Here is a 25,595-nt window from a genome sequence, read left to right as displayed (position 1 = left end):
CTGTTCCAAAAAATAGAAATTGAAGGAAAACTTCCAGACTCATTCTATGAAGCCAACATTACCTTGATTCCCAAACCAGACAGAGAACTACAAAAAAGGAGAACTACAGGCCAATATCCACGATGAACATGGATGCAAAAATTCTCAACAAGATACTAGCATATCAAATTCAACATCATATAAAGAGAATTATTCACTAGGATCAAGTGGGATTCATTCCTGGGCTGCAGAGCTGGTTCAATATTCACAAATCAATCAGTGTGATATATCACATTAATAAAAGAAAGGATAAGAACCATATGATTCTGTCAATAGATGCAGAAAGAGGATTTGATAAAATACAACATCGTTTCTTAATAAAAACCCTCAAGAAAGTCAGAATAGAAGGAACATACTTAAATATCATAAAAGCCACATATGAAAAGCCCACAGCTGATATCATCCTCAATGGGGGAAAGCTCTCAGCTCTCAGCTTTCAGGAACACAACAGGGATGTCCACTCTCACCGCTGTTGTTTAACAGTGTTGGAAGTCCTAGCATCAGCAATCAGACAACAAGATAAAATACAAGGCATCAAAACTGGCAAAGAAGAAGTCAAACTTTCACTTTTCTCAGATGACATGATACTCTACATGGAAAACCTGAAAGACTCCACTGAAAGACTGCTAGAACGGATATATGAATTCAGCAAAGTCGCACAGTACAAAATCAATGTACAGAAATCAGTTGCATTTTTATACATCAATAATGAAGTAACAGAAAGAGGAATAAAGAAATTGATCCCATTTACAATTGCACCAAGAACCATAAAATACCTAGGAATAAACCTAACCAAAGATGTTAAGGACCTGTATGCTGAAAACTATAGAAAGCTTATGAAGGAAATTGAAAAGGACACAAAGAAATGGAAAAACATTGCATGCTCATGGACTGGAAAAATAAATACTGTTAAAATGTCAATACCACCCAAAGCAATCTACACATTCAATGCAATCCCAATCAAAATTGCACCAGCATTCTTCTTGAAGCTAGAACAAGCAATCCTAAAATTTGTATGGAACCACAAAAGCCCCCGAACAGCCAAAGTGATATTGAAGAAGAAAACCAAAGAGGGAGGCATCATAATCCCAGACTTTAGTCTCTACTACAAATTTGTAATCATCAAGACAGTATGGTATTGGCACAAAAACAGACACATAGACCATGAAATAGAATAGAGAGTCCAGAATTGGACCCACAGATGTATGGCCAACTAATCTTTGACAAAGCAGGACAGAGTATCCAATGGAAAAAAGACAGTCTCTTTAGCAAATGGTGCTGGGAGAACTGGACAGCAACATGCAAAAGAATGAAACTAGACCACTTACACCATTCACAAAAATAAACTCTAAATGGATGAAGGACCTGAATGTGAGACAGGAAACCACCAAAACCCTAGAGGAGAAAGCAGGTAAAAACCTCTTTGACCTCAGCCACAGCAATTTCTTACTCGACACATCTCCAAAGGCAAGGTAATTAAAAGCAAAAATGAACTATTGGGACCTCATCAAGATAAAAATTCCTGCACTGCAAAGGAAACATTCAACAAAACTAAAAGGCAACCGACACATTTTTGCAAATGACATATCGGATAAAGGGCTAGTATCCAAAATCTATAAGGAACTTACCAAACTCCACACCTGAAAAACAAATAATCCAGTGAAGAAATGGGCAGAAGACACGAATAGACACTTTTCCAAAGAAGACATCCAGATGGCCAATAGGCTCATGAAAAGATACTCAACGTCACTCATCAGGGAAATACAAATCAAAGCCACACTGAGATACCACCTCGCATCGGTCAGAGTGGCTAAAATGAACAAATCAGGAAACTACAGATGCTAGCGAGGATGTGGAGAAACAGGAACCCTCTAGCACTGTTGGTGGGAATGCAAACTGGTGCAGCCACTCTGGAAAACAGTGTGGAGGTTCCTCAAAAAGTTAAAAATAGAACTACCCTACAACCCAGCAATAACATTACTAGGAATTTACCCAAGGGATACAGGAGTACTGATGCATAGGGGCACGTGTACCCCAATGTTTATAGCAGCACTCTCAACAATAGCCAGATCATGGAAAGAGCCTAAATGTCCATCAACTGATGAGTGGATAAAGAAGATGTGATTTATATACACAATGGAATACTACTTGGCAATGAGAAAAAATGAAATCATGCCATTTGCCACAACGTGAATGGAACTGGAACGTATTATGCTGAGTGAAATAAGTCAGTCAGAGAAAGACAGATAACATATGTTTTCACTCATATGTGGATCTTGAGAAGTTTAACAGAAGACCATGGTGGAAGAGACGGGGAAAAAATAGTTACAAACAGAGAGGGATGGGGGCAAACCACAAGAGACTCTTAAGTACAGAGAACATACTGAGCGTGGATGGGGAGGGGGGGAGAGGGGAAAAGAGGTGATGGGAATTGAAGAGGGCACTTGTTGGGATGAGCACTGGGTGTTGTATGTAAGCCTATTTGACAATAAATTCTATTCATAAAATAAAAAATAATAAAGTGTGCTGGTTCTGTATGCTAGTTACCACAGAATTTATTAAGAAGGAAGGAAGGAAGGAAGGAAGGAAGGAAGGAAGGAAGGAAGGAAGGAAGGAATCATAGACTTATATAAAAGGAAAAACATAGTATGTCTGTGGATTGGAAGATCTAATATATTTGTCTCAATTCTCTCCAAATTTATCTTAGATTTAATGTAATTCCAATCAAGATCCCAACAGTTTTGTAGATATAGGCAGGCTGATCATTATATTTACATATACTAGTATAGCCAGAAGCAAAGGAACTAAAATAATTGAAGCAATTTTGAAAAGGAAGAATACATTTGGAGAACTCACATTAGCTGGTGTTATGACTTATTACACAGCTACAGTGATCAAGACAGTATTAGTGAAGGGCTAGACACACAGATCAATGGAACAGAATAGAGTCCAGAAAAAGACTTACATAAATACGGCCAATTGATTTTTCACAAAGGTACAAAGTTAATTCAATGTAAATGGATAATATTTTCAACAAATGGCACAGGAGGAATTAGATATCCAAATGCAAACAAAAATAGTAAATCTCAAATTAAACTTCACACCGTGCAGTAAAAGAAACTCAAAATGGATCATAAACCTATAAAACTTTTAAAAGAAAACATAGTAGAAAATCTTTGTGGCCTTGAGTTTGGCAAAGATTTCTTAGATATAATACCAAAATCCCAATAAAATAAAAACATGAATAAATTGTGCTGCATAAAAATAAAAGATTTTCAATCTGTAAAAGTCACTTTAACAATGAAAAGACAAGCTACAGACTGGGAGAAAATCCTTGCAGCCGTACAATGGAGTACTACTCAGCAATCAAAATGCATGAACAATTCACACAACAAATTGGATGGACATCAGAGGCCTTATGCTAAATGCAAAAGACTAGCCTCCAAAGAGTACACATTGTATACCCACATTTATATGGTTTAATGGAAAAGACAAAACTATAGGGATACATCAGTGGTTACCAGGGGTTAGGGGTTCACTATCAAGGAGCAACATTCAGGAACTATTTGAGGTGATGGGACTGTTCTGTATCCCAATCGTGGTGGTGGTCACATGGCTCTAAATTAAGTGAATTAAAACCCATAGAAGTTCACAGAAAAAAAAAAGGGACTTTTACTATATGTAAATTCAAAACTTAATAAGAAAAATAAAAACAAATGCACGAAAACCCACAAATCTAATCCCAAATTACAAACACCTGATTTTCTTTTTTTTTAATTTTTTTAAATATTTATTTATGTTTGAGAGAGAGAGAGACAGATAGCACTCGAGTGGGGGAGGTGCAGAGAGAGAGGGAGACACAGACCCTGAAGCAGGCTCCAGGCTCTGAGCTGTTAGCACAGAGCCCGACGCGGGGCTCGAACCCACGAACCGTGAGATCGTGACCTGAGCTGAAGTCATATGCTTAACTGACTGGGCCACCCAGGCGCCCCACAAACACCTGATTTTCAAACATTTTGGCCAGAGCGTTACTCTCATAACCTGCGGCCACATCGTCCTTGGCACCATCAGCCTAAAAAGAATGGCTAAGTTGCCAGGAGTACATCTTGCCTTGGTGTTAATTTATTCAGTTCATTGGAACAAATATTTATTGACCTAACTATTTACCAGGTGCTATTCAAGCACTCTGGATACATCTATAAATAAACTAAACTAAAGCCCACACCCGGGTGTGAGGGGAGTAGTGTAGATAATAAAGATAAACATAATAAATATGTAAATTATAAATAATAAAAGTTATTATTATAATACAATACATACTACATTATTACAATGGAGTATAATATGTTAATATATTAGCATGAATAAGTAAATTATACATTATGAAGGAAGATAAGTGCCATTGAGAGAAAACATGAAGAGTGCTGGGGTGGAGGAAGGAAGCAATTTGCAATTTTAATTTGGGTGGCAGAGCTGGCCTCCTTGAGAAGGTGACAACTGGGCAGACTTGAAAGATGGGATGCAGATATCCTGAGCAAAAGCGTTTCAAGCAAAGGGAACAGCCAGCAAAAACCCTTAAGATGGTAGTATGTCCGGTATGTTCAGGGAACAGCAAGGAAGCCTATATTATTACCTTGATACCAAAGCTACGCAAAGAAACAAACAAACAAAAAACTACAGACAAGATCCCTAACGAATATACATGGAAAAACCGCCAACAACATACTAGCAAACCAACTCCAACAGCATATTTAAAGGATTGTACACTATGATCAAATGGAGATTATCCCAGGAATGCAGGCTGTGAGTGATTCAATATGAGAAAGTCAGTCAATGTAACGCACCACATTAGCAGACAAAGGGGAAGAAAAACAAATGATTGCCTCAGTTGATGTAGAAAAGCATTTGACAATACCCAACACCCTTTCATGATAAAAAACACTCAGAAAACCAAGAATCAATAAAGACTTCCTCAACATGATAAAGGGCATTTATGAAAAGCCTGCAGCTAACATACTCAGTGGTAAAAGCTGGTCCTCAAATTCATATGGAATTGCAAGGAACTCTAAATAGCCACAACGATATTTAAAAAGAACAAAGTTGCACTGCTCACACGTCCTGAGTTCAAAACTTACCATAATGCTACAGTAATCAAAACAGTGTGGTACAGGCTTGACACATAGTCCAGTGGAATAAGATTGAGTCTTCAACAACGATGCTAGGACCGTTCAATGGAGACAAGAATAGAATCTTCAACACATGGTCCTGAGAGAAACGGATAGCCACATGCAAAAGAATGAAGATGAACTCTGGCCTCACATCATATAATGGATCAATGACCTAAACACAAGAGCCAAAATTATAAAACTTTTAGGGGAAAACACAGAGGTAAATCTTCATATCTTTGGTTTTGGCAATGGATTCTTACATGTAACACCAGAATCATAAGCAACAAAAGAAAAAAGAGATCACATAGATGTCATCAAAATTAAAAGCTTTTGTGCATCAGAGAACATTATGAAGAGAGCAATCTACAGAATGGGAGAGAATATTTGCAAGTCATAAAACTGATAAGGGTCTATTATCCATAATATACAAAGAACTTATACAACTAAACAACAAAAAGAGAAACAATCCAATTTCAAAATGAGCAAAGGACTTGAACAGGTATTTCTCCAAAGAAAATTTACAAATGGCCAGCAAGCACAGGAAGATGTTCATCATTTAGCCAACAGAGAAGTGCAAATCAAAACCGCAGTGAGCCACTTACTCCCCACTCACGAGGATGGCTGTCAATTTTTTTAATGGAAGATAAGTACCGGTAAACACCTGGAGAAATTGGAAACTTCATAGATTTCTGGTTAGAATTTATAAATTTTGTTCAGCTACCATGGAAGACTGTTTGGTGGTTCCTCAAAAAATTAAACCTAGAATTATCCTTTGATCCAGCAATTCCACTCCTATGTATTTACACAAAACGACGACAAAGACTCAAATAAATATATGTCTGTGTATGTTCACAGCAGCACTATTTATAACAGCTAAAAGGTGAAAACAAGCCAAATGTCCATCAGCAGATGAATGGAAAAACAAATTGTGGTGTATACATACAGTGGGATGATATTCACCCATAATAAAGTAATAAAGTACAGATATATGTTACAACGGGGATGAACCTTGAAAACATGTTAAGTGAAGGAAGCCAGACAGAAGAGGCTACCTGTTGTATGATTCTATTTATATGAAATATCCAAATTAGTAAATCCAAAGAGACAGAAAACCTGGCTGTGGCACAGTGGTTGGCTGAAGGAATGGGAGCGTATACAGGGTTTTCCTTTTAGAGGAATGAAAATATTTTGGAACTAGATAGAGGTAGTGTTTGCACATCATGAAGATTCTAAATGCCACTGAGTTGTCTGCTTTAAAATTGTTGTTTTGGGGCACCTGGGTGGTTCAGTCAGTTAAGCACCTGACTCTCGATCTTGGCTCAGGTCATGATCTCACAGTTCATGAGTTCAAAACCCCCATCAGGCTTCACACTGATGGCGAGCAGTGTGCTTGGGATTCTGTCTCTCCTTCCCTCTGTGCCTCCCCTGCTTGTGCATTCTCTCCTCCTCCCTCTCTCAAAATAAATAAATAAACTTAAAAAATATATAAAATAAAATTATGAATTTCATGTTATGTGAATTTACCTTAATAAAAAAAGTTAGATGTTTAACAAATGTTTTTAAGGAAAAGATGCCTAGCACCTGGGGAAGATGTTCTTGAAGTATAATGTGCTTAAAAATAATAAGAAGAGATTTTTTTAAAAATCCCTACACTCCCAACCCAGTGACTGTGATCCAGGAAATCTGGTTGATGAGACTGTATCTTAGCATGTTCACAACTGATTCTGATGAGGGAAGGTAGGCTATAGGGGCCACACTATATAGGAGAAGCATTGCTCTGAGGTATGGATCCCAAGAGCAGGAATGGGAAGTGGGGTTTTGAATCCCAGGGAGGGCAGACACTGGTACCCCGTGGTGTTCCGGGATGGCTTGTATCTTACAAAAGACGTGTGCATGTAACTGAAGGTTATAATCCAAGAATACATGATTATCCGTATCTCTCAAAGCCCAGAGGCGAGGACAGGGAAAGAGGGATGTTTGGTCAAATTTTACAAAGAGTGATGTCATTTCAGTTGAAAAACCCTAGAGGCCTTTGGGGGGATCTGAACCAGTGAGGACGCTCCACATCACACAATGCCCAAGCTTGGTTATCCCCATTCCCCCCCACCCCCCAACCCCGAGACCGCAGCCCACACCATAGGAGATGGTGCTCAGATCCGGGTATTTTTCCTGCTTAGTTGTGGAAGTCAGACTACCCCTCGTCTGGACTATATGCAGATTCTCAGGGCGGGGTTAAGTTACTCTGTCTCTTCTTACTACAGCTGGTGAATTCCTGAGCGATTAATTAGAAAATTAAAAGTAATACGATCTCGTTGTGGCAGTCCGCACAGGCCACTCCAGACAGCCACCACCTTCTCCCAACCCAGATCTTCACCAGGGCTTCCCTGTCAGGACCTGGGCCAGCCCCTCCTCCTGCACGCTCATGATTGGTTACCAAGGCCTTGACATTATGTCCTACAGAGGTCTCAGAAGGTTCTCCTGCCAGCAGCCTGCTGTCTGGGCTCCAGCCATCGCCATCCATGAGGGGAGAGACCCACATCTCCTGTGTTCCTGCCCCTCCGTTTTCTCATTTCTACCCAACTCTCTGCCCCCTGCCCCCGACCACACACACACACACACACACACACACACACACACACACACACCAGAGTAGCCTCTGCAACATGCCTGCCTGCTCCCACAGAATAATACCCCCCTCATGACTGCCCTCGTGCCAGTCATGCCCAGACCCCCTTCCAAGCTAAGGTCACAGGACTCCACTCGAGTGTGTGGCTCCAAGTCTCTGCAGTCCCTGCCAAGGCCTGGAGCTTTCCTCACTCAGCATGGCTGATTTTGGGTCTCTCCGTCAGGCCTTGGAATGCCCTCTCCAACCCCTCCCGGTCCAGGCACCTGTCTCCCTCATCACAGCTTAGCTCAGAGATCCTTTCATCCAGGAAGGCCCTACGGAGCCCCCCTCTCCCAGACTGTGTTAGGTGCACTGCTCCGTTTCCCCCTTAATTTCTGGGGCTGTCCCTGTATAACACCAACCACACAGGTGTAATGATCCCCTCACACTTCTGATTCTCCCACATGCGGTTGTAGGGCTGGGGCAGGCGTCATTTGTCCCCTTCCCCCAAGTCCTCACCAGTGCCTGGCCCCATGCTGGCACTCCCTGAGTGCTTACTGAAATTCTGAACTCGAGTTCTCTGGACTAGATGGTCTACCATGAAGGGAGCCAGAGAGGGGTAGACAGGAGCAGCCTTCCAAAGGAGCCACAAGACCCCGGCCCCCGGGACAGTGTTAGGGACACACTTGGGCAGCCATCCTGTGGCAGGGGGAAGACCGACTCTGCACCAGGCTGCATGGCAGCCTTAACAGTCTGAGCCCTCCCAATCCCAAAAGCCACCACAAGAAACAGGAGTCCTCCCTTGGGGGGGTGGGGGAGGGTCAAAAACCACAAAGAGGACCAAACCCCGAATATGCTGCTTTTTTCCTATGCATACCGACTTATGATCAAGTTTAATTTATAAATTAGGCTCAGCAAGAGGTTAATAGCACCTAAAAGCAAATAGAAAAATTATTAACAATATGCCATGATGAAAGTTATGTGAATGTGGGCTCTCTCTCAAAATAGCTTCTTGTACAGTGCTCCCCCTGCTTGTGGGGACGTGAGACAGTAAAATACCCAGAGGTGAGAAGAAGGAACGTGAAGGATGCAGGCATGTGACTCTGCCTTAGGCTACTATCGGCCTTCTGAGGAATGGTCAGGAGGAGGGTCACCTGCTTCCAGACCATGGCTGGTTGCCAGAAACGAAACAGTGGAAATCGAAACCTCAGACAGGGGTCGCGGTGGACCCCCCGCCGTTTAAGAGAAAGCTCCCTGCGAAGCCACAGCTCCATAGGAGGAAGGTCAGGCTTTTTTGGGTGGGTGCCTCCTGCCCAGCTGGGTTCTCACACCTGAGATGTACAACCAACACACATGTCTGCACGCACACACACACACACACCATGCACACACACTCTCAATCCACAGCCATTCAGAGGAGCATGGAAAAGCAAACCCAGCCTGAATGGCAGATGTGACAGAGCCAGAGGCCCTCGGGAGGCAACCGCTCAGGGGAGTCACCAGGGAAAGAGCCAGACCACTCTCCGTGACCACTAAGACCCAGATCCAAGACTGCCCGCAGGCATTGATGTTTGGAAGGTGGGATGCTGATGTCAAGGAGGTCTGACGGGGGACCGGCAGCAGAGGGACACCCTCCAAAACACCTCCATCCCAGGGCCTCCAGCCTCAGAGAGAGCCGCAAAAAGTCAGGCCTTAATGCAGCCTGGCCTACAGAACTTCTGATTCCAGCAAACCCTAGACTACTCTAGAGGTTTGGGCATATAGCAGTGTTTGAGCTACTGTGAAAAAGGCAAAGCGTTCACGTAATTTAATTTTACAGTTTGCCAGACACCCTCGCTGGGTCTTTTGAATTGACAGCTTATCACATATGCATCCAGAAAGTAAAATCTTGCTGGGTTTTGAACCTCGCGATATTTACTAATTACGAGATCCTATCCCAGATGAACAGCAGCAGAGGAGGACAAAGGACTGTTGAGGGCTCTGGTCTGCAGAACGTCCACTGCAGCCTTATCTTTGCCTAGTGCACACTTTCCTGCCGAAACACGTCCCCTTATCGGCGTGCATTCCTGCCACAACTTAAGTTCAAATTACAAGTCATCGAGATGGTTCCTTTTGTCGACATAATGAACAAAAGTCAGCCTGTGAGGCCCCGCAGGAGCTACAAGAGGTCAAATGCTAAGGCAGGAAGCAAACCCTCTGACAGCCAACAGAGCTGGCTGCTTTTGAAGTGCTCCTGCTTTTGAAGAGGCACGTCTCTGGTCCCAGTTGTAGAGAGTGGCCCTTCTAGACCACAAAGCCCGTCCCTCCACAGCTCTGCCCAAAGGCTTCCATGGCTTCCCATCACCCCTGCAAGATAAGACGAAAATGGCCTAATGCGGTGAGCAGGCAAGGCCCACCATGGCCTGACCCACTCTTCTCTCCGTCTTCATCTCCAGACCCTCACTGTGGATCAGCTGGCCAAGAAGGAGGTCATCCATCTCAGGTAACAGGATCTAGTAAATACCAGAGAAGGTCAGCATATGGTGTGGGATGCAGTGTGTGGGTGTCCTGTGTGGGGTGTGTGTGTGTGTGTGTGTGTATGAGTGTGAGGGATGTGGTGTGTGGGTGTCCTGTGTGGAATGCGTGTGTAAGCGGTGTGGATGTGTGGTGTATGTGTGATGTGGTGTGGGGGGGGGGGGGGGGCGGATGTATGTTTCCTAGAGATCATACACTCTATGTTTTAGACATCACATATGTATTTGGGCAATTCCCTAATATATAACTTCCGTTTTATGAACAACATTCCTCAAATCATAGTTGTTACATGGATTAAACCAACTAATGCTTGTGGAGAACTGGGCACAGCATCTGGTGCACAAGTGCTCAATGGACAGCAGCTGTGATCACTATCCTCTCCAATCCTCACCTCACAACAGCCCTCGGAGCAGATACTCTCATTATCTCTGCCTTCAAATCAGGAAGTCAAAGCTCAGAGACATAAAACAACAGGCCCAAGGAACATGGCCACTAAGACGCAGAGAACTCTGCCTGAGTCAAAAGCCCGCAGCCTCTGCCCCTCCTCCCTGGAGAGCAGGGCCCACGTTGCACAGGCGGGACTGAGCCAAGTCACCTGCTGAGTGTTCGTGGTGGGCTGGGATGAACACCCTGTCCCCATTCCCAGCCCACTGACCTGGCTTCACCTCACAGATTCTCTCATGACAGACTAGGGTTTCACTCCTTCTCAAACCATCAACGAATGTCAAGGGTGATGTATTTCTTTCAATGAGGAAAAAAATTGCTCTATTTATGAAATCTGACCCTTACACATTTAAAAATTACTCATCATGAACCCAAGATGACATCTGACACAAGGATTCATCTAGAAAGAATTTGGGCCGATGCCGTCTATAGGGTAGAGACCAAACTTTAAACTGTAGGCTATTGTGTCAGAACATGTGGAAAATCATCACCATGATTATGGGAGTTTCCAGAAGAAGCAGGAAGAACACACACACATATACACATACACAGGTCTTGCAAGTGGACCTGGGATCAGAATCTGGCTCTATCATTTCCTTACTAAATGTGTGACTTTGGCCATGTTATGTATCCTTTCTTAGCCTTGGTTTCTTTATTGGTAAAGTTCTAGGACTGAGAGGGAATTAAATGAAAATAAGTGTTTAGTGCTTAGCTCCCAGAGACATCAAAAAATGACTACTACTTGTCATCAATACCACCGTCTGGTGCTGACAACTATTTCCCTGCCCTCTAAGAGCTGGAAGAATAGGGTTCAACACTGACATTCCAAGTTGACCTGCAGGCCATCCAGGTGGCCAGGGTAGAGGCCTCCTTGGGGACACCCTCCCCCAGAATAGAAAGATCAGAGAGCCTCAGAAAGGGAATTCTCCCCAAGACAAAACAAGAAGAGAAGGGCCTCGGGGTCCTGAGTGTCTCAGTTGGTTAAGCGTCTGACTTCGGTTCAGGTCATGATCTCACGGCTCATGAGTTTGAGCCCCACATCGTGCTCTGTGCTGATGGCTCAGAGCCCGGAGCCTGCTTTGGATTTTGTGTCTTCTTCTCTCTCTCTGCCCTTCCCCTGCTCACACTCTGTCTCTCTCTCTCTCTCTCTCTCTTTCTCTCTCTCTGTCTCAAAAATAAAGAAACATTAAAAATTAATTAATTAAAAATTTAAAAAAATAAAAAAGAGCTCATAGATACAGAGAATAGATTGGTGGTTGCCAGAACCAGGGAACTGGGGTGGACAAAATAAATGAAGGGAGTCAAAGGTACAAATTTACAGTTTTAAAAGAAATATGTCATAGGAATATAAGGTACAGCATGGTGACTATAGTTAATAACACTATATTGCATATTTGAAAATGCCACAGAGAATAAATCTTAAAAGCTTTTATCACAAGAAAAAAATTGTAACTAGTGTGGTGATGGGTGTTATTAACTAGACTTATGTGGTGATCATTTTGCAATATATACAAGTATCGAATCACTATGTTTTATACTAAAAGTAATATAATGTCATATAGTCAATTATACCTCAGTAAAAAAAAATACATGAATAAACGCCTTATTTGATGGATTAACTAAAGTTAGATTTATGTTAGATTGATGGACTGCATAAAATTAATATTGGGCAACAGTAATACATACATAAGAAATGTAAGTATACATTTAAGAGTTATATTAAGTGTTTACATATTACATATGTAACACATATTTACTGGAAATAGGATAAAGATAACAGCATAGTAAACACTAAATAGTTAAACATTATGAGGATGCTATTAAATTATTTTAGGGTAACCACTAAAAGGCTAATAGAGGGGCGCCTGGGTGGCGCAGTCGGTTAAGCGTCCGACTTCAGCCAGGTCACGATCTCGCGGTCCGTGAGTTCAAGCCCCGCGTCAGGCTCTGGGCTGATGGCTCGGAGCCTGGAGCCTGTTTCCGATTCTGTGTCTCCCTCTCTCTCTGCCCCTCCCCCGTTCATGCTCTGTCTCTCTCTGTCCCAAAAATAAATAAAAAACGTTGCAAAAAAAAATTAAAAAAAAAAAATAAAATAAATAAATAAATAAAAGGCTAATAGAGAGTGTAAGATCCCCAGTAGATGGGAAAAATTAAATAAAAAAATGAAAATTCTAATAATTCAAAAGAAAACAAGAAAAAGATCAAAAGAAAAAGTGGGACAAATAGAAAATACAAAATAACAAAGCAGAAATAATTTCAAACATGTTAATAATTATAAAAATATAAACAGAGCACATGCTTCAGTAACCAAAAAGTATCTGGGTTAAATGACAAAATAAAGCAAAAACAAAAATAGCTTTCTACAAAAAGCACACCTAAAACATCAGGACACAGAAACCTTAAAACGAAGGAATTTTTTAAAAAAAAAATTCCGGGCACACACTAACCAAAAGAAAGCTGATATAGCCTTATTAGTATTAGAAAAAGTTGTTCTTATGACAAAATGTACTATTGGAGATAAAGAAGGCCACCATATGAGGTAAAAAATTTGATTCCACGAGATGATATAAAAATTGTAAATATGTGAGATTCAAATAGCCTCAGATATATGTAAGGTAAAAATTAACAGAAATTAACAAATCTATGAATATAATGAAAAATATTTCACATATCTTAGCAACTGATATGTCAAACAGATTAAATGATCTGAAAATCTGAAGAAGACCCTTGACCAGTTTGATCTAAAGGACATAAATAGAACATTGACTCTAACAACTGGAAAATATTCATTCTTTTCAAGCACACATGGAACAGTTAGGAAGATTTATCACACTGGAGGCCGCAAAGTCAAGCTCAACTACTTTCAAAGAATTACCATCAAACAGTCCACCATCTCTCATGATGATAAAATTAGAAATTAGCAAGGAAAGAAAATGACCAAAAACACTCTGTAACTTTGGAAATCCACAAGTCAAACAAGATTCAAGAAGGAAACTCTAAGTCACAAAGGAAATGGAAACATTTAGGACTAAATAACATTGAAAGTGCAACGAAAGGAAACTTGCACCTTACAGCTAAAGTAAAGGACAGAGACATTTGCATTTTGCATTTAAAAAGAGGACTGAAAATCGGTCTCCTAATCAATTAAATTAAGAGGAATACCAGAATAAACCAAAGCAAAGAAGACATAATAAGAATGAACAAATGAAGACAGAAATAGAAAATTTATGCATGAGAGATGGGAAAAGCTGAAAGTTGCTTCATGGGACACACAAATAAATAAACCCCCTGTCAAGAATGTTGCGGGGGGGTGGGGGGGGTGGAGGGGAAAGAAAAGACACAAACAATCCTGTCAGGAACCAAAAGTTAAAAAAGGATATTAGGAACAGCCCTATGTCAGCAAATTGAAACTCAGATGGAATGGGAAAATGAACTTTAAAAATGGCTAAGAATGATTCAAGAAGAAATCTGAATTTATCCTCACAAAAATCAATCTTAACAAGAAAACATCAGGCTTATGAGGGTTTTACTGGCAGACTATCACAAAGCTAAGGAATAGAAATAGTAACATATGTTACTATTACTTCCAGAGAATAGAAGAGTCAACACTGACCAACGCGTTATGAGGTTACCACTAACTTTATAAAAACAGTCAAGAAAAGAGCATGGAAGGAAAAGCTTTTTCAGGAGCAAAAGTCCTTATAAATGTATCATGAGCAAGTCGGTATCTGCATGAATGCAAGATTAGGAAACCAATTAATTTAGCATGTTAGCTGATGAAACGAGAACAATCATATGATTATCTCCGTAGAGATCTGGCATCCTTCCCCCTCACCACCAGCCCTCCACACTGAAATCTGACCGATCCAACATATTTGGATTAAAATGTGCAGTGTCTTTCAGAAGGGTGTCCCGTGGCAGTCAATGTAAGATGGCTTGGAGAGGTGGTAGGCAGGAGAGTTTCTTGCAATATTAATTTACGTTTTGTCCTTGCTCCCTGGGGAGAACACAAAAGATAACCAACTACTGCTGTTGTGCTCTTTCATTTGTTTTCCCTGCCCCCCCTAAGGAAGGAGGGGTGTTCTTTGCTCTTCCTTGCTTTAGTGGAAGTCTGTCTTACAGGAATGAAAGTCTGGAGTCATGGAGGAGATGGGCCTGTGAAGTAAGAGATCATCGTCTTTGTTACAGGAAGTGGAAGCAATGTGAAAGACCAGGAAGAACCAGGGATGCGGAAGGACACCGTGGTCATCCTGTAAGTCAAAGGACCTCCTCCCACATCCTGGCAGTGCAGGGGCAAGGGTGAGGGCAGCGGGTAAGATAAGGCCCCCCAAAGGCTGCCCAGCACACCGTGGAGGCCAGGCACAGGCACCAAGCCTCCCAGGAGCAGCAGCAAGGATGCCGAAGCAGAAAGTGAGATTATCAGCAGAGTTCTGCCCTCCGTTTCCAAGATCTGGTAAGCCCCCTGGTTCTTGTGCAACTCAAAAGCATCCTCCAACCATCTGTTGATTGACTCAGATTGGTTTTCTGCCTGCTCCCAAAGGCAGAGGAGACTGGAGCCAAAGTTAACTTGAGTTAAAAAAAAAAAAAAAAAAAAAAAAAAAGGTCACGTGACATTTTTGCACACCTAGTTTGCAGTCAAGGCTTCCTACCCACCACCCACGCACAGGATATTTGGGAGGGAAATGGGAGACAGATACACTGATGACCCGATTATGGAAGTGGGCAGCAAAGCTCTACCTCTCCTCCAGGTCTGGCCACAGCTTAAAGTTGCCTTGGGGGTCACTGCCGGCGTCTTCCTTCTGGGCATGCGGAGCTGGGTCTTGCCCAGCCCTCGGGGGCTCCTTCAGGTCTCTGCGCAGGTGGAGGGTGCCACCGGCCATGCTGTCCAGAAAGCTGAGGATCTGGAGGCAGCTCTGTATCTTGGGTGGGAATGGGCTGGCAGAGGCAAAGGCCGCACTCAGCAAGTCAGCAAAAGGCCTGGCCTTTGTGTCTGCCTCCGAGTGCAGAGGGGCTCCCTCTTCCTCCTGCGCCCCAAAACATCCCAGCAAACAGAGGTCCTCGGCCAGCTTCTCAAAAAGCCCATTCTTCTTGAAGAAGTCGCTGTTGACAGGGTCCAGGTGCAATGCCGCAGACAAGGCACAGAGGGTGTGCAGGACCAGGTCCAGGGTCTGGCTGGGGGACACCATCCCCCACGCCTGCAGCGGGGGCTCCTGGAGAGACCCCTCCAGGTCAGAGAGCAGGGACAGGAGTCCATTGAACCCACTGGACACTCTGAAAGCAGCACGGCCTTTGGGGGTGTCCAGGATCCTGAGTAGAGACTGAAACACCAACAGGATAAAAATGAGACAGGAGACAACTTGTTAACGCAGAGCCCTGATACGTCCCTGCCAAAGCACTGCACCTGCTCTCACCTGTTCGAGTGGTAGGAAATGCAAGCTACCTGAGGGTGATTCTGAAACAGGGGGAGGTCTATATTGTTCCTCCTCATTTTAGTTGCCCCTCAGTGCCTGCTTTCAAATGGCGGCTGCTAAAGCCTATGCTGATGTATAAGGTTGGTTTACTGTCCTGGATCTTAACTTCAATGCATCTCCCTCCAGAAAGCTCTCTTTGACCCCTGCCTTATTCTCACCCCAGGCCGAGAGCTCACATAGCCCCCTCTCATTTGTTGAACCCAGTTCTCTTCACACTTTACTGAAGTGACTTGAAAACTGTCTCAGCCCTCCACTAGATTGAAGCTCCGTGAAATCAGGCAACTCACTGCTGTGGACTGTAGCCCGCACTTAATAAATATTTGCTGAATGAGTGGAATGAACCATCTCTTATGTTGCAAAGGAGACCCACAATGCAATCTCTATAAAGTAGTTTATTATTTATCTCCCTCTCTGTGCAAACGTAAGTACCTCTATTAAGTGAAGAAAGAGAATAAAATGAGTCTACTTAAAATCTGGTGTGCAAATATGAAGGAATCAAGGTAGAGAAGAGAAGCATTTCATGGAAGGAAACATAAGTATAGTAAATAGAATAGACCATGTGTGGAGTTCAGGCTATGCGTAACATACATTGTAGAATCGAACTTCTCCAGATCACTGAGATTTTACTGGACACATTTTTACTTCCTTCTACCATCAAACATTTATTGAACCCTTACAGTGTGCCCTTCATTGAGTGCAGTGGTGGTGCACACTAGGTAGTTAACAAATGTTTCGAAGGGAAGGAAGGAAAGGAGGATGAAAGGAAGGGAGGGAGGGAGAAAAGACTGTATTCAAGTAATTCTCATTCTGTGCTAAAGCTTTACACCTGAAAGTGAAGAATGTATGGATGATTTTAGATAAATATTAAAAGCCTCTAGCTTTTGGTGTTTTCATATTTATTAGTCACGGAAGTTGCTTAGGACTTCATCTAAGACCATCTTGCACGTGCTTCCAAGAGACTGGCCAATACTTGTGGTATCATCAGCAGATTTTGGAGGAAGGTATAAATCGTTTTATCCTCTAATGCCCTAGCGGCACAAGAAAGGGGATTTTCTGGGCAGGCACAATTTGAAACCAATTCCAAGATGCTTGAGACAAGGTTCAAAGAAAAAAGTGAAAGGCAAGTCCCAATTTAGTGTGTGTGTGTTGGGGGCTGATTCTGTGTCTTAAATGCCTGGTCTAGGGTGACAACATAGAGCATGATATGTGAAAGTTAATGAACAAAGAGAAAACTGGTAGGTCAGGAAAATAAAAGGAGGGAAGGGACTAAATCTTCAAACTCTCATGGAGAGAAAGTCAAACAAAAACTTGGTAAAGTTTTAAGTAACCATTAAATATGAATTTCATGCACTTTGGGGGAAGAAAGTTAATTTTCCAGCTCTATCTTTAAAATGCTGGTAATCTTAATCCAACACCATTGATGTGAAACAATATAACATGTATCCCTAACACCCAAATTTTCTTCTCTAATATTGTTATATTACTATATTACTATATTATATAGTATATATTACTATATATACTATATATACTGCGCCCCAAAACATCCCAGCAAACAGAGGTCCTCGGCCAGCTTCTCAAAAAGCCCATTCTTCTTGAAGAAGATACATGTTATATTGTTTCATATATACTATATTATGTAGTATATATTACTATATTACTATATTACCATATACTATATTACTATATTATATATATGGAGAGCAGCCTGAGATGCTCAGTGGGCAGTCAACCCCATTTTGGGAGCAGGAGAACGCAAAATGAGCCAGAACTACCTGAATGCACATGGCCAAGGACTCTTTCAAAGAGGAAGACAAAGGAGATGCTTAAAGTCCTCCACTGTCCCATCTATGACATTGCAAGATAGTAAAAAAATATATAAATAAAAATAAAGTTTGTAGTAAGTAGGAGAATCCATGAAAGGCCAGAGTCCATGCTTACAATCAAAATGGACAAAAAATTATAGAAAATAGAAAAATGCATCCCTACCAATATGGGTCAATTGATCTTTTCCTGGTTATAGGAAAAGAAAATCTACAACTTACAGCGCTTAGCTCAATGATTACCCACCACAGCTCAGGGGAATAAGCTGTCATTCCCCTGAATTGTCATTTTGTTTTTTGAAAGAAATTCAGCACCAGGGCCACCCACTAACAGGGGGTCAAATCAGAATCATGGGAGAGACGTCAGGGAAATAGGCTTTCCAAACTGCCAGAAAGATGGAGGCAAAAATGAAATATTAAGGATGAGGCGGTGACGATGGCTTTCTCTCTTCTCTTGGGTGAAGATATGGCCAAACTACTTCTGAATTTGGCTGAAACCCCAGGAAAAGTTGACTTTGTAGGCAGGTCCTTCAAAGAAGCATGTAGACTGTTAAAGCAGGTTCTCTAGAAGGGTGGTGTTCAGTGAGTGTGAAGCTTATGGTGTAGCAACAGTAAGACTTCTAGAAGGGCAAGGCCTTTCTCTGTATAGACAGCATCAGCACAGCTGCCTGCCCCCACAGCCCACCCATTGGACTCTGAGGCCAAGACAGGCCACACATAGACCTACTACATCTGTGCCGGCCTTGTGTGAGCAACTCACTCCCAACAGAATAGTATTTCTTCCGCCAGGTTGGAAACATACTCTAACCTTGAAGTATGTGTGTTGCTACCGGCCTCTTCCCACCGACTGATAACCCACACGAAAGGATGAACACTGGGGTCTTGTACGGCGTGCATTGCTTTGTCTGCGTCTGACCTTATGCCTGGTCATGTGACTCATGCCGTGAAAAATAAATAAACCACCAAGACTGTGGGAAATCTTAAGCTCTAGGATGGTAAGCGATCTAAATTCATGTGAGTGCTTTCAGTGGCTCCTGAAACCACCAAGAGGTTGTTTAAGGTAAATGGATTGGATGAAGCTCTGCTGTTTATCACAGGGGCACATGACAAAACAAATATGAAAAATGGAGAATGATCAAAAAACAAACGAATCAAATTACAGGCAATTGTCTGAGCACTGGATGACCACCGAACTCCCCTCTTATTAAAGAAACTGCGTTCCAATCATCCAATTTGACAACAGACATTGCTCAAAAGGATTCCATCATTCAGAGTATCGAGAGCGGATATCGTTAAAACAGAGCAACCCAATGACCGTCCTTCTTATGATCTGTATCTCTCAGAGGGTCTGTCCCCTGTAATTCCTACATGGCTCCTTTCTCCTCCTGTTGGGAGGGGGGAGGAGAAAGAAATGGCTGTCCTTAATTGTTGCTTTGTTTGATTTATTAAATTCGGAATCATTATCTAAAATGGGGGTAATCTCATTAGAACTTAGACTGCTCTATTATTTCTTGGGATGGGGTTAATTTCATATTTGCAGAGTCATAAAGTAAAGAGTCCAAAATCCAATTACAAAGGCTTAATTTCATAGCAACTAAAGAGAAACATTTCTATCATAAAGGAAAATAAATACTGCGTTACTTCGGGAAATGATTTGTCAGGAACTGGGGGCCTAGAACGAGGGTCTCCATTACTGTCATTCAACTTTGCATGATAATGCATCACCTAGGCTTGCGAGTCTGCGGAAGGGAGTAAATTTAATCAGCTGAAGTCAAAGTAATCAGGCTGGGGTTGACACATTTCAAGAAAGGTCAGCGTTAAGCACATTTTCTCCTCCTTAACTCAGTTACCATGTCATCGTCTCTGAGTTCGTATTCCTCCGGCTTGAATCTATAAAATGGATGTCTGCTGCAAAGCGCTAACTAGGTTAGGACTAACAGGATTTATTTCACATTCCATTATTTGTTATTCCTCATAATTTTCCATGTGTCACGCTGGAAGACTGGTGAGGTAATGTGATTAAGCACAGAGTTGAACAGCTAAATGTATATTAGCAAATCAATCTGAATTTGTGCATAACCCAATCATGGTCCCACTGGCAGTGGAGAGGAAATTCATTTGCCTACATTATTCTTTAACTCAATTATCATTTGACAGAATTAGGTGGTGAAGTCACAAGTGATTGCGTATTGGTATGGAAGTGCCACTGGATTTTGGAAACCACTGCCCTAAGTTGGGTGTTTCTGGCTGAATTTTCTTCTCCAAAGCAGCTGGCTGACGGCCTCAGGGAAGGGAAGCGAGGGTCACACCTTGATGTGAATGCATGTCAAAGATGGCAAAGCTTTGGTGGGGGCAGAGGGTACTGCCTTTGAGGTCACCTCACTCATCACCTCCCCCTCATCCCATGCTGACTCGCTTTGCGGGCACAGTGCTTTGGGCAAAGTCCACGCTCAACTTAGAAAGAGGGAGATCTGGCCAGAGAGAGCTAATTTTACATCTTTGTTTCTAAAATTCCAACGGATTCCCAAGATGCGGATTCTAGATTAGACTCCAGAAAACATCAAACACTGGCTAGCCGCTCACGTGACTCGGTGGTGGGCAAGTCGGGAACAACCCCATGTCCCCCCACTATGCATTGGAGCAACAAAGTGTCAATAGCCCAGGTCCCGTGAGAGGATTACTAGCTCGACGCATCACCCCCCAACTTCCCAGCAGTGACATGGCACCCGGGAGAAGACAGCACATTGAACACAGGGTATGACTTTGTTAAATAAGCTTATACAGTGTTAATCCCTTGATAGTGTGATTCTGAAGTGATATTGAACCTGTAAAACACCATAAAGGCTTCACATCGCTAATTCTAGAAGTTCAGTCCTATTACCCAAGGGCTGACACTCCACTAAGGTGCCTCTGGGCTGCAGAGTAAATAAGATGAACTTTCCACGAGCAAAGCACTGTACACTTCTCTATAACGGACACAGAAACCCTTGTTCTGTCCAAGCAAAAAGTAAATCCAAAACTTTCCTCTCTGTGGGTCTGTCTGACTCTCAGTGTGAAAATCTCAGAAACAGATGGGGATTCCAATTTTCATCCCCTAGGAAACCAAAGTCCTGACTCCTGGGGTCATGGTTTCTGTGTTGCTTATCAGAATAAGGCTCATGTGAATCCGGACGAAGACAGACATGTGAGGAAAAAAATGTAATAAGCAGCACAAAGAAAAGAGGAAGGATCCTTAGATTTTAAGTCACTTGTCTAAGATTCAAACTCAACTCACAATTTATATTAGACGCTTCCTGGACATGTTCCTGCTGGAATGTTAAGACTGGACCACATGGGGGTGCCTGGGTAGCTCAGTCGGTTAAGCATCCAACTTCAGCTCAGGTCATGATCTTGCAGTTGGTGGGTTTGAGCCCGGCGTCGGGCTCTGTGCTGACAGCTCAGAGCCTGGAGTCTGCTTCGAATTTTGTGTCTCCCTCTCTCTCTGCCTCTCCCCCACTTGCATTCTGTCTCTCTCTCTCTCTCTCTCAAAAATAAATAAACATTAAAAAAATAAAAAAAAAAAGATTGGACCGCATGAAGCTAAAGTCCTTCCTAGCTGTAAATTGCCATTAATTCTTGCTATGTCTTTCCCTTAAGCTCCTTCACATGTTCCCCTCACTTCCTTTACCTCACATAATCATGAGACTCTAGGATCTTTCAAAAGACAGTTAACTTTTTGTTTCATAGAAGCCCGGTTTTATTTCATATAAAACTGATTTCTTTGGCTTTATAACTAAATCATTGTTTCGGTTCTTGTCATCTGTGAAATGCATGATAATTATGGCCATAATGTCACTTTTGGATGGGCTTCTCATGATGCTTTGGCCATGCCGAACCCTGCAGGCTCTGGCCACGTGACTGATGGTGGGAACACATGTGTCTGACGGTCACATGACATGACTGACTCTGCAGAGAGATAAGTTGGTAGAAGAAACTGAGCACTGTTCTCTAAGTGTTAAAACGGTTTTGTGCAGAAAGACTCATGGCTGAGTAAGCCTGATGGTTTAATTCTGGAAGTCAGACCAACTCCATATTTTTTTTTAATTCACCAGTGATCAAGGTATGTATGTTACTGAGATGTGTGTTTGGCATGGGGTTGTGTTGCATACATATGTGAGAGGTCCCCAAGTCAGCTCCTGGGGGATATTTCCATTTACATCTGGTGGTGATGACATTCGTTATCATTCTAATTGTTTTAAGATAATTTGATTATTATTAACAGTACTACAAAAACCAAAACCTATGCTCATCTTTGTTACCCACAAGTGACACCCTAGTTTCACTCCTCCCCTTTTTGTCCTCTGGGCCCATGCCTCTCCCTGCCTCTTCTTTCCTCTTCCCAGCTCAAACATCCTCTTTTGCAAGCCTTCCTCAACATGCAAGGCAGGATTGAGCTCTCCTACTCCTCTGCCCCCATGGCAGCCTGCACTCAGTACTTTCCAGGTCATTACCACACTGCACTGCCATGACCGCTCACTTATCATGAGCCCTAGTCTATGAGCTCCCAGATGGCAAAGGCTATATCTCATTCAACTGTGTGTCCCGGGTTGGTAGAGGGTAGACACTAAATGCTGGTCAAGTAAACAAGGCACCTGCTTGCCCCCTGTAGTCTGATTCAGACTACACTTCCACAGTTTACAGCATTGCTGGGAAGACTACATTTCCCGGCACCCCTTGCATCCAAATGAGTTGTACCCAAAGGAAGTTGGACAGAAGTTAACGTGTGCTGGTTCCAGGCCAGCAGAACACTTGTGCAATTCTTTGTCTGCTGGCTGGATTCGATGCCCAGGTGATAGCTGTCCCTGAATGGTTATCCCCTCCCATCAGAGATTGGACTATTCATAGGAAAGAAACTCCCCATGTATGAGGCTACTGAGGATGTGGGATTTCTTTGTTATAGCAACTAGTACTACCCTACCCGTACGATACTGTGACCGACTGACTGAATGAGCGAACGCGTGTGCACATGTCGATCACCAGCTGCATGTCCGTGGGAAAGCCCAGCACAAAGGAAGACTTGACATCACCTGCAGAAGATCCAGTTTCAGCTCCAGCTCCCCTTGAGTGGATGAGCACAAAGCGCCCACAATGATGCTCATGTACTCCTCAGCGTTGATGACGGAGAGCTGCTCCAAGATGCTGAGTGAGGCCTCTCGGTACCACTCAACGTCCAGGAAGATCTTGATGAAGGGCACCATGCCGTGGTCTTTCAGGACAACTGTGGACCAGACAGAGAGTATGGGGCTAGAGCAAGGGAGCCTCGGCACCTTAGTTTTAACGACAAGCAAAGCTTTCTCCTGCAACATCCGAGTTTGTTTTGCTCCCTTTATACATGTCTCCACGTTGTTCCATTAGAAACTCTTTTTTTTTTTTCAAAACCCATACCCACTGTTAAAACTAGAAGAAAAGAGAAATAGTGGAGCTGAGAATTAAAAAAAAAAACCCAAAACTAAACAGATAAATCAAAAAAAGAAACCTTGCCTTTTTATTCTATGAAATTTTTGTTTTTGAAATTTTTTTTCAAAAAAACTTTCACTGCACTAGTCTTTTTAAAAAACCTAATACAAACTTTAACTAGACAACACTTCTGTCTGTTACTGCCACTTAATACCCTAAGTCCAGGGCCAATGGCAATTCTCTCTCTTCTCTGCCAAAATTCTTACTGCAAACCATAACTGAATCACATGTGGAATAAGAACTAGGAAGTAACTGGATCGTTCAAGTGGCATGATGTAGATTTGAGCAGGTCAACTCTGTGACACAGGATTTCTCCAAGTGTGGGTCAGGTACCCCTACATGGAAATCACCTTGGAAGGCTGTTTAAAAACAGATTCCTGTGCTCTACCTTGACCAGCTACTAATTTAACACTCTGGGAATCAGCCTAGGAATATGTTTTTTCTTTTTTTAATTTGAGAGACAGAGACAGAAAGAGAGAGACAGAGAATACGCAAGTTTGAGACAAGGGAAGAGGGGGAGAGAGAGAATCTTAAGCAGGCTCCACGCTCAGCACAGAGCCCCATGCGGGGCTCAATCCCACAACCTTGGGATCGTAACCTGAGCTGAAATCAAGAGTCACATGTTCAACTGACTGAGCCATTCAAGTAGCCCTAGGAATATGCATTTTAATGAGCACCTCCAGGAAACCTTTTATAGTCTAACATTAAAGACCCTCTGCATATGAATTAATCATTCACATTTGGTACAGTTGATCTATGAGGGCCTCAGATAAAGACACCCCAAATCACCAAACTCACTGATGTCACTTTGTTAATACACCTACTTCGTAACATAATATTTATGTGTGTATAGTTACTGCACCCATTAAAACTAAACAAAACAGGGGCGCCTGGGTGGCTCAGTAGGTTGAGTGGCCGACTTCGGCTCAGGTCATGATCTCGCAGTCCGTGAGTTCGAGCCCCGCGTCGGGCTGTGTGCTGACAGCTCAGAGCCTGGAGCCTGTTTCAGATTTTGTGTCTCCCTCTTTCTCACCCTCCCCCGTTCATGCTCTGTTTCTCTCTGTCTGAAAAATAAATAAACGTTAAAAATATTTTTAAAAATAAATAAATAAAAATAAAAACTAAACAAAACAAAAACAAAAACAAAAACTTGGAAGCCGCATGATCTTAGGAAGCCAAAAATGTTTTAGATGGATGGAGCTACTGAGTCCATCATGGGCTGGAAGCTTATCAAATTAAGTCTCTTAAAAATGATTCGTTTTCTTTACTCATAGCTTTACAATTTGGATTTTTTTTTTTAAAGCACGTTAGTTGATGCAGCAGGATAGGAATAGGTTTTACTTGAAAGAGGAGGAGCATTCTGCGGTCTCATAAATTTAGGCTATCTCTTTAGGATATCTCTATCCCCACCTTAATTAGCAGCCTTAAAAGTAAAAGCCGTCAACCAAGATGTCTACAGATTTACTGACGATCACCGGACATCAACCAGCAAATGGACATTAGCCACAACCTTAGTGCTGGTTATTCCTTGGGTATAACCTTTGAGCACTGACATAAATCACTGGAGACAGCTAATGTTTACCAGGCAGTGACAAGACAAGGTTGGTTCCATCCTTACCTGCATTCCGAACTGAGCCTCTCAGAAGTGTGACTACAGTTCTCAGCATCACACAGGTCAGTTCTCTCTCTGGATCCTGAACACCAAGCGTGGGCTCTTTGTTTCCTGGCATATTTAAGAACCAATAAGTAAAATCTTCAGTATACATGGTATGATCTCAAATCTCTGGTTTCGTGAGTTTTCCGTACTCGTAAGGAAATGAGAACATAATGCTTCTATTATAAATGAGTGTGCATCCTGATTCATAAGATCTAACCCTATAACCCCTTCCTTATACCATGGATCTCCAACTTGAGCACATTAAAATCCCCTGGAGGGCTTGTTGAAATCCAGAAGCTGGAATTCTTCCCTAGAGTTTCTAGCATAGGAGGTCTTAGGTGGGGTCCTATAACTTCATTTTTCTTAAGTTCCCAGGTG

General features: G+C 42.4%; 1 protein-coding gene across 4 annotated transcripts in view; it reads right to left on the bottom strand.

Annotated features, from left to right (window-relative positions):
- Positions 1-25,595, bottom strand: part of WDFY4 (WDFY family member 4) — a 295,826-nt gene that overhangs the window by 225,401 nt on the left and 44,830 nt on the right. For all 4 annotated transcript variants that reach the window (XM_019444889.2, XM_019444887.2, XM_019444885.2 and 1 more), the window contains 3 exons: positions 25,179-25,283; positions 23,131-23,321; positions 15,508-16,088 (listed from right to left, as the gene is read on the bottom strand). In XM_019444889.2, the coding sequence (XP_019300434.2) occupies positions 15,508-16,088; positions 23,131-23,321; positions 25,179-25,283 (877 nt within the window). The remainder of the gene's footprint in view (positions 1-15,507; positions 16,089-23,130; positions 23,322-25,178; positions 25,284-25,595) is intronic.

The sequence above is a fragment of the Panthera pardus genome, unplaced genomic scaffold (assembly GCF_024362965.1).
Source record: "Panthera pardus isolate Hobbes unplaced genomic scaffold, ASM2436296v1 HiC_scaffold_22, whole genome shotgun sequence".
In the NCBI taxonomy this organism is placed as follows: Eukaryota; Metazoa; Chordata; class Mammalia; order Carnivora; family Felidae; genus Panthera; species Panthera pardus.
Note: the sequence above shows the minus strand (reverse complement) of the source record. Positions and strands in the feature narration are given on the sequence as shown.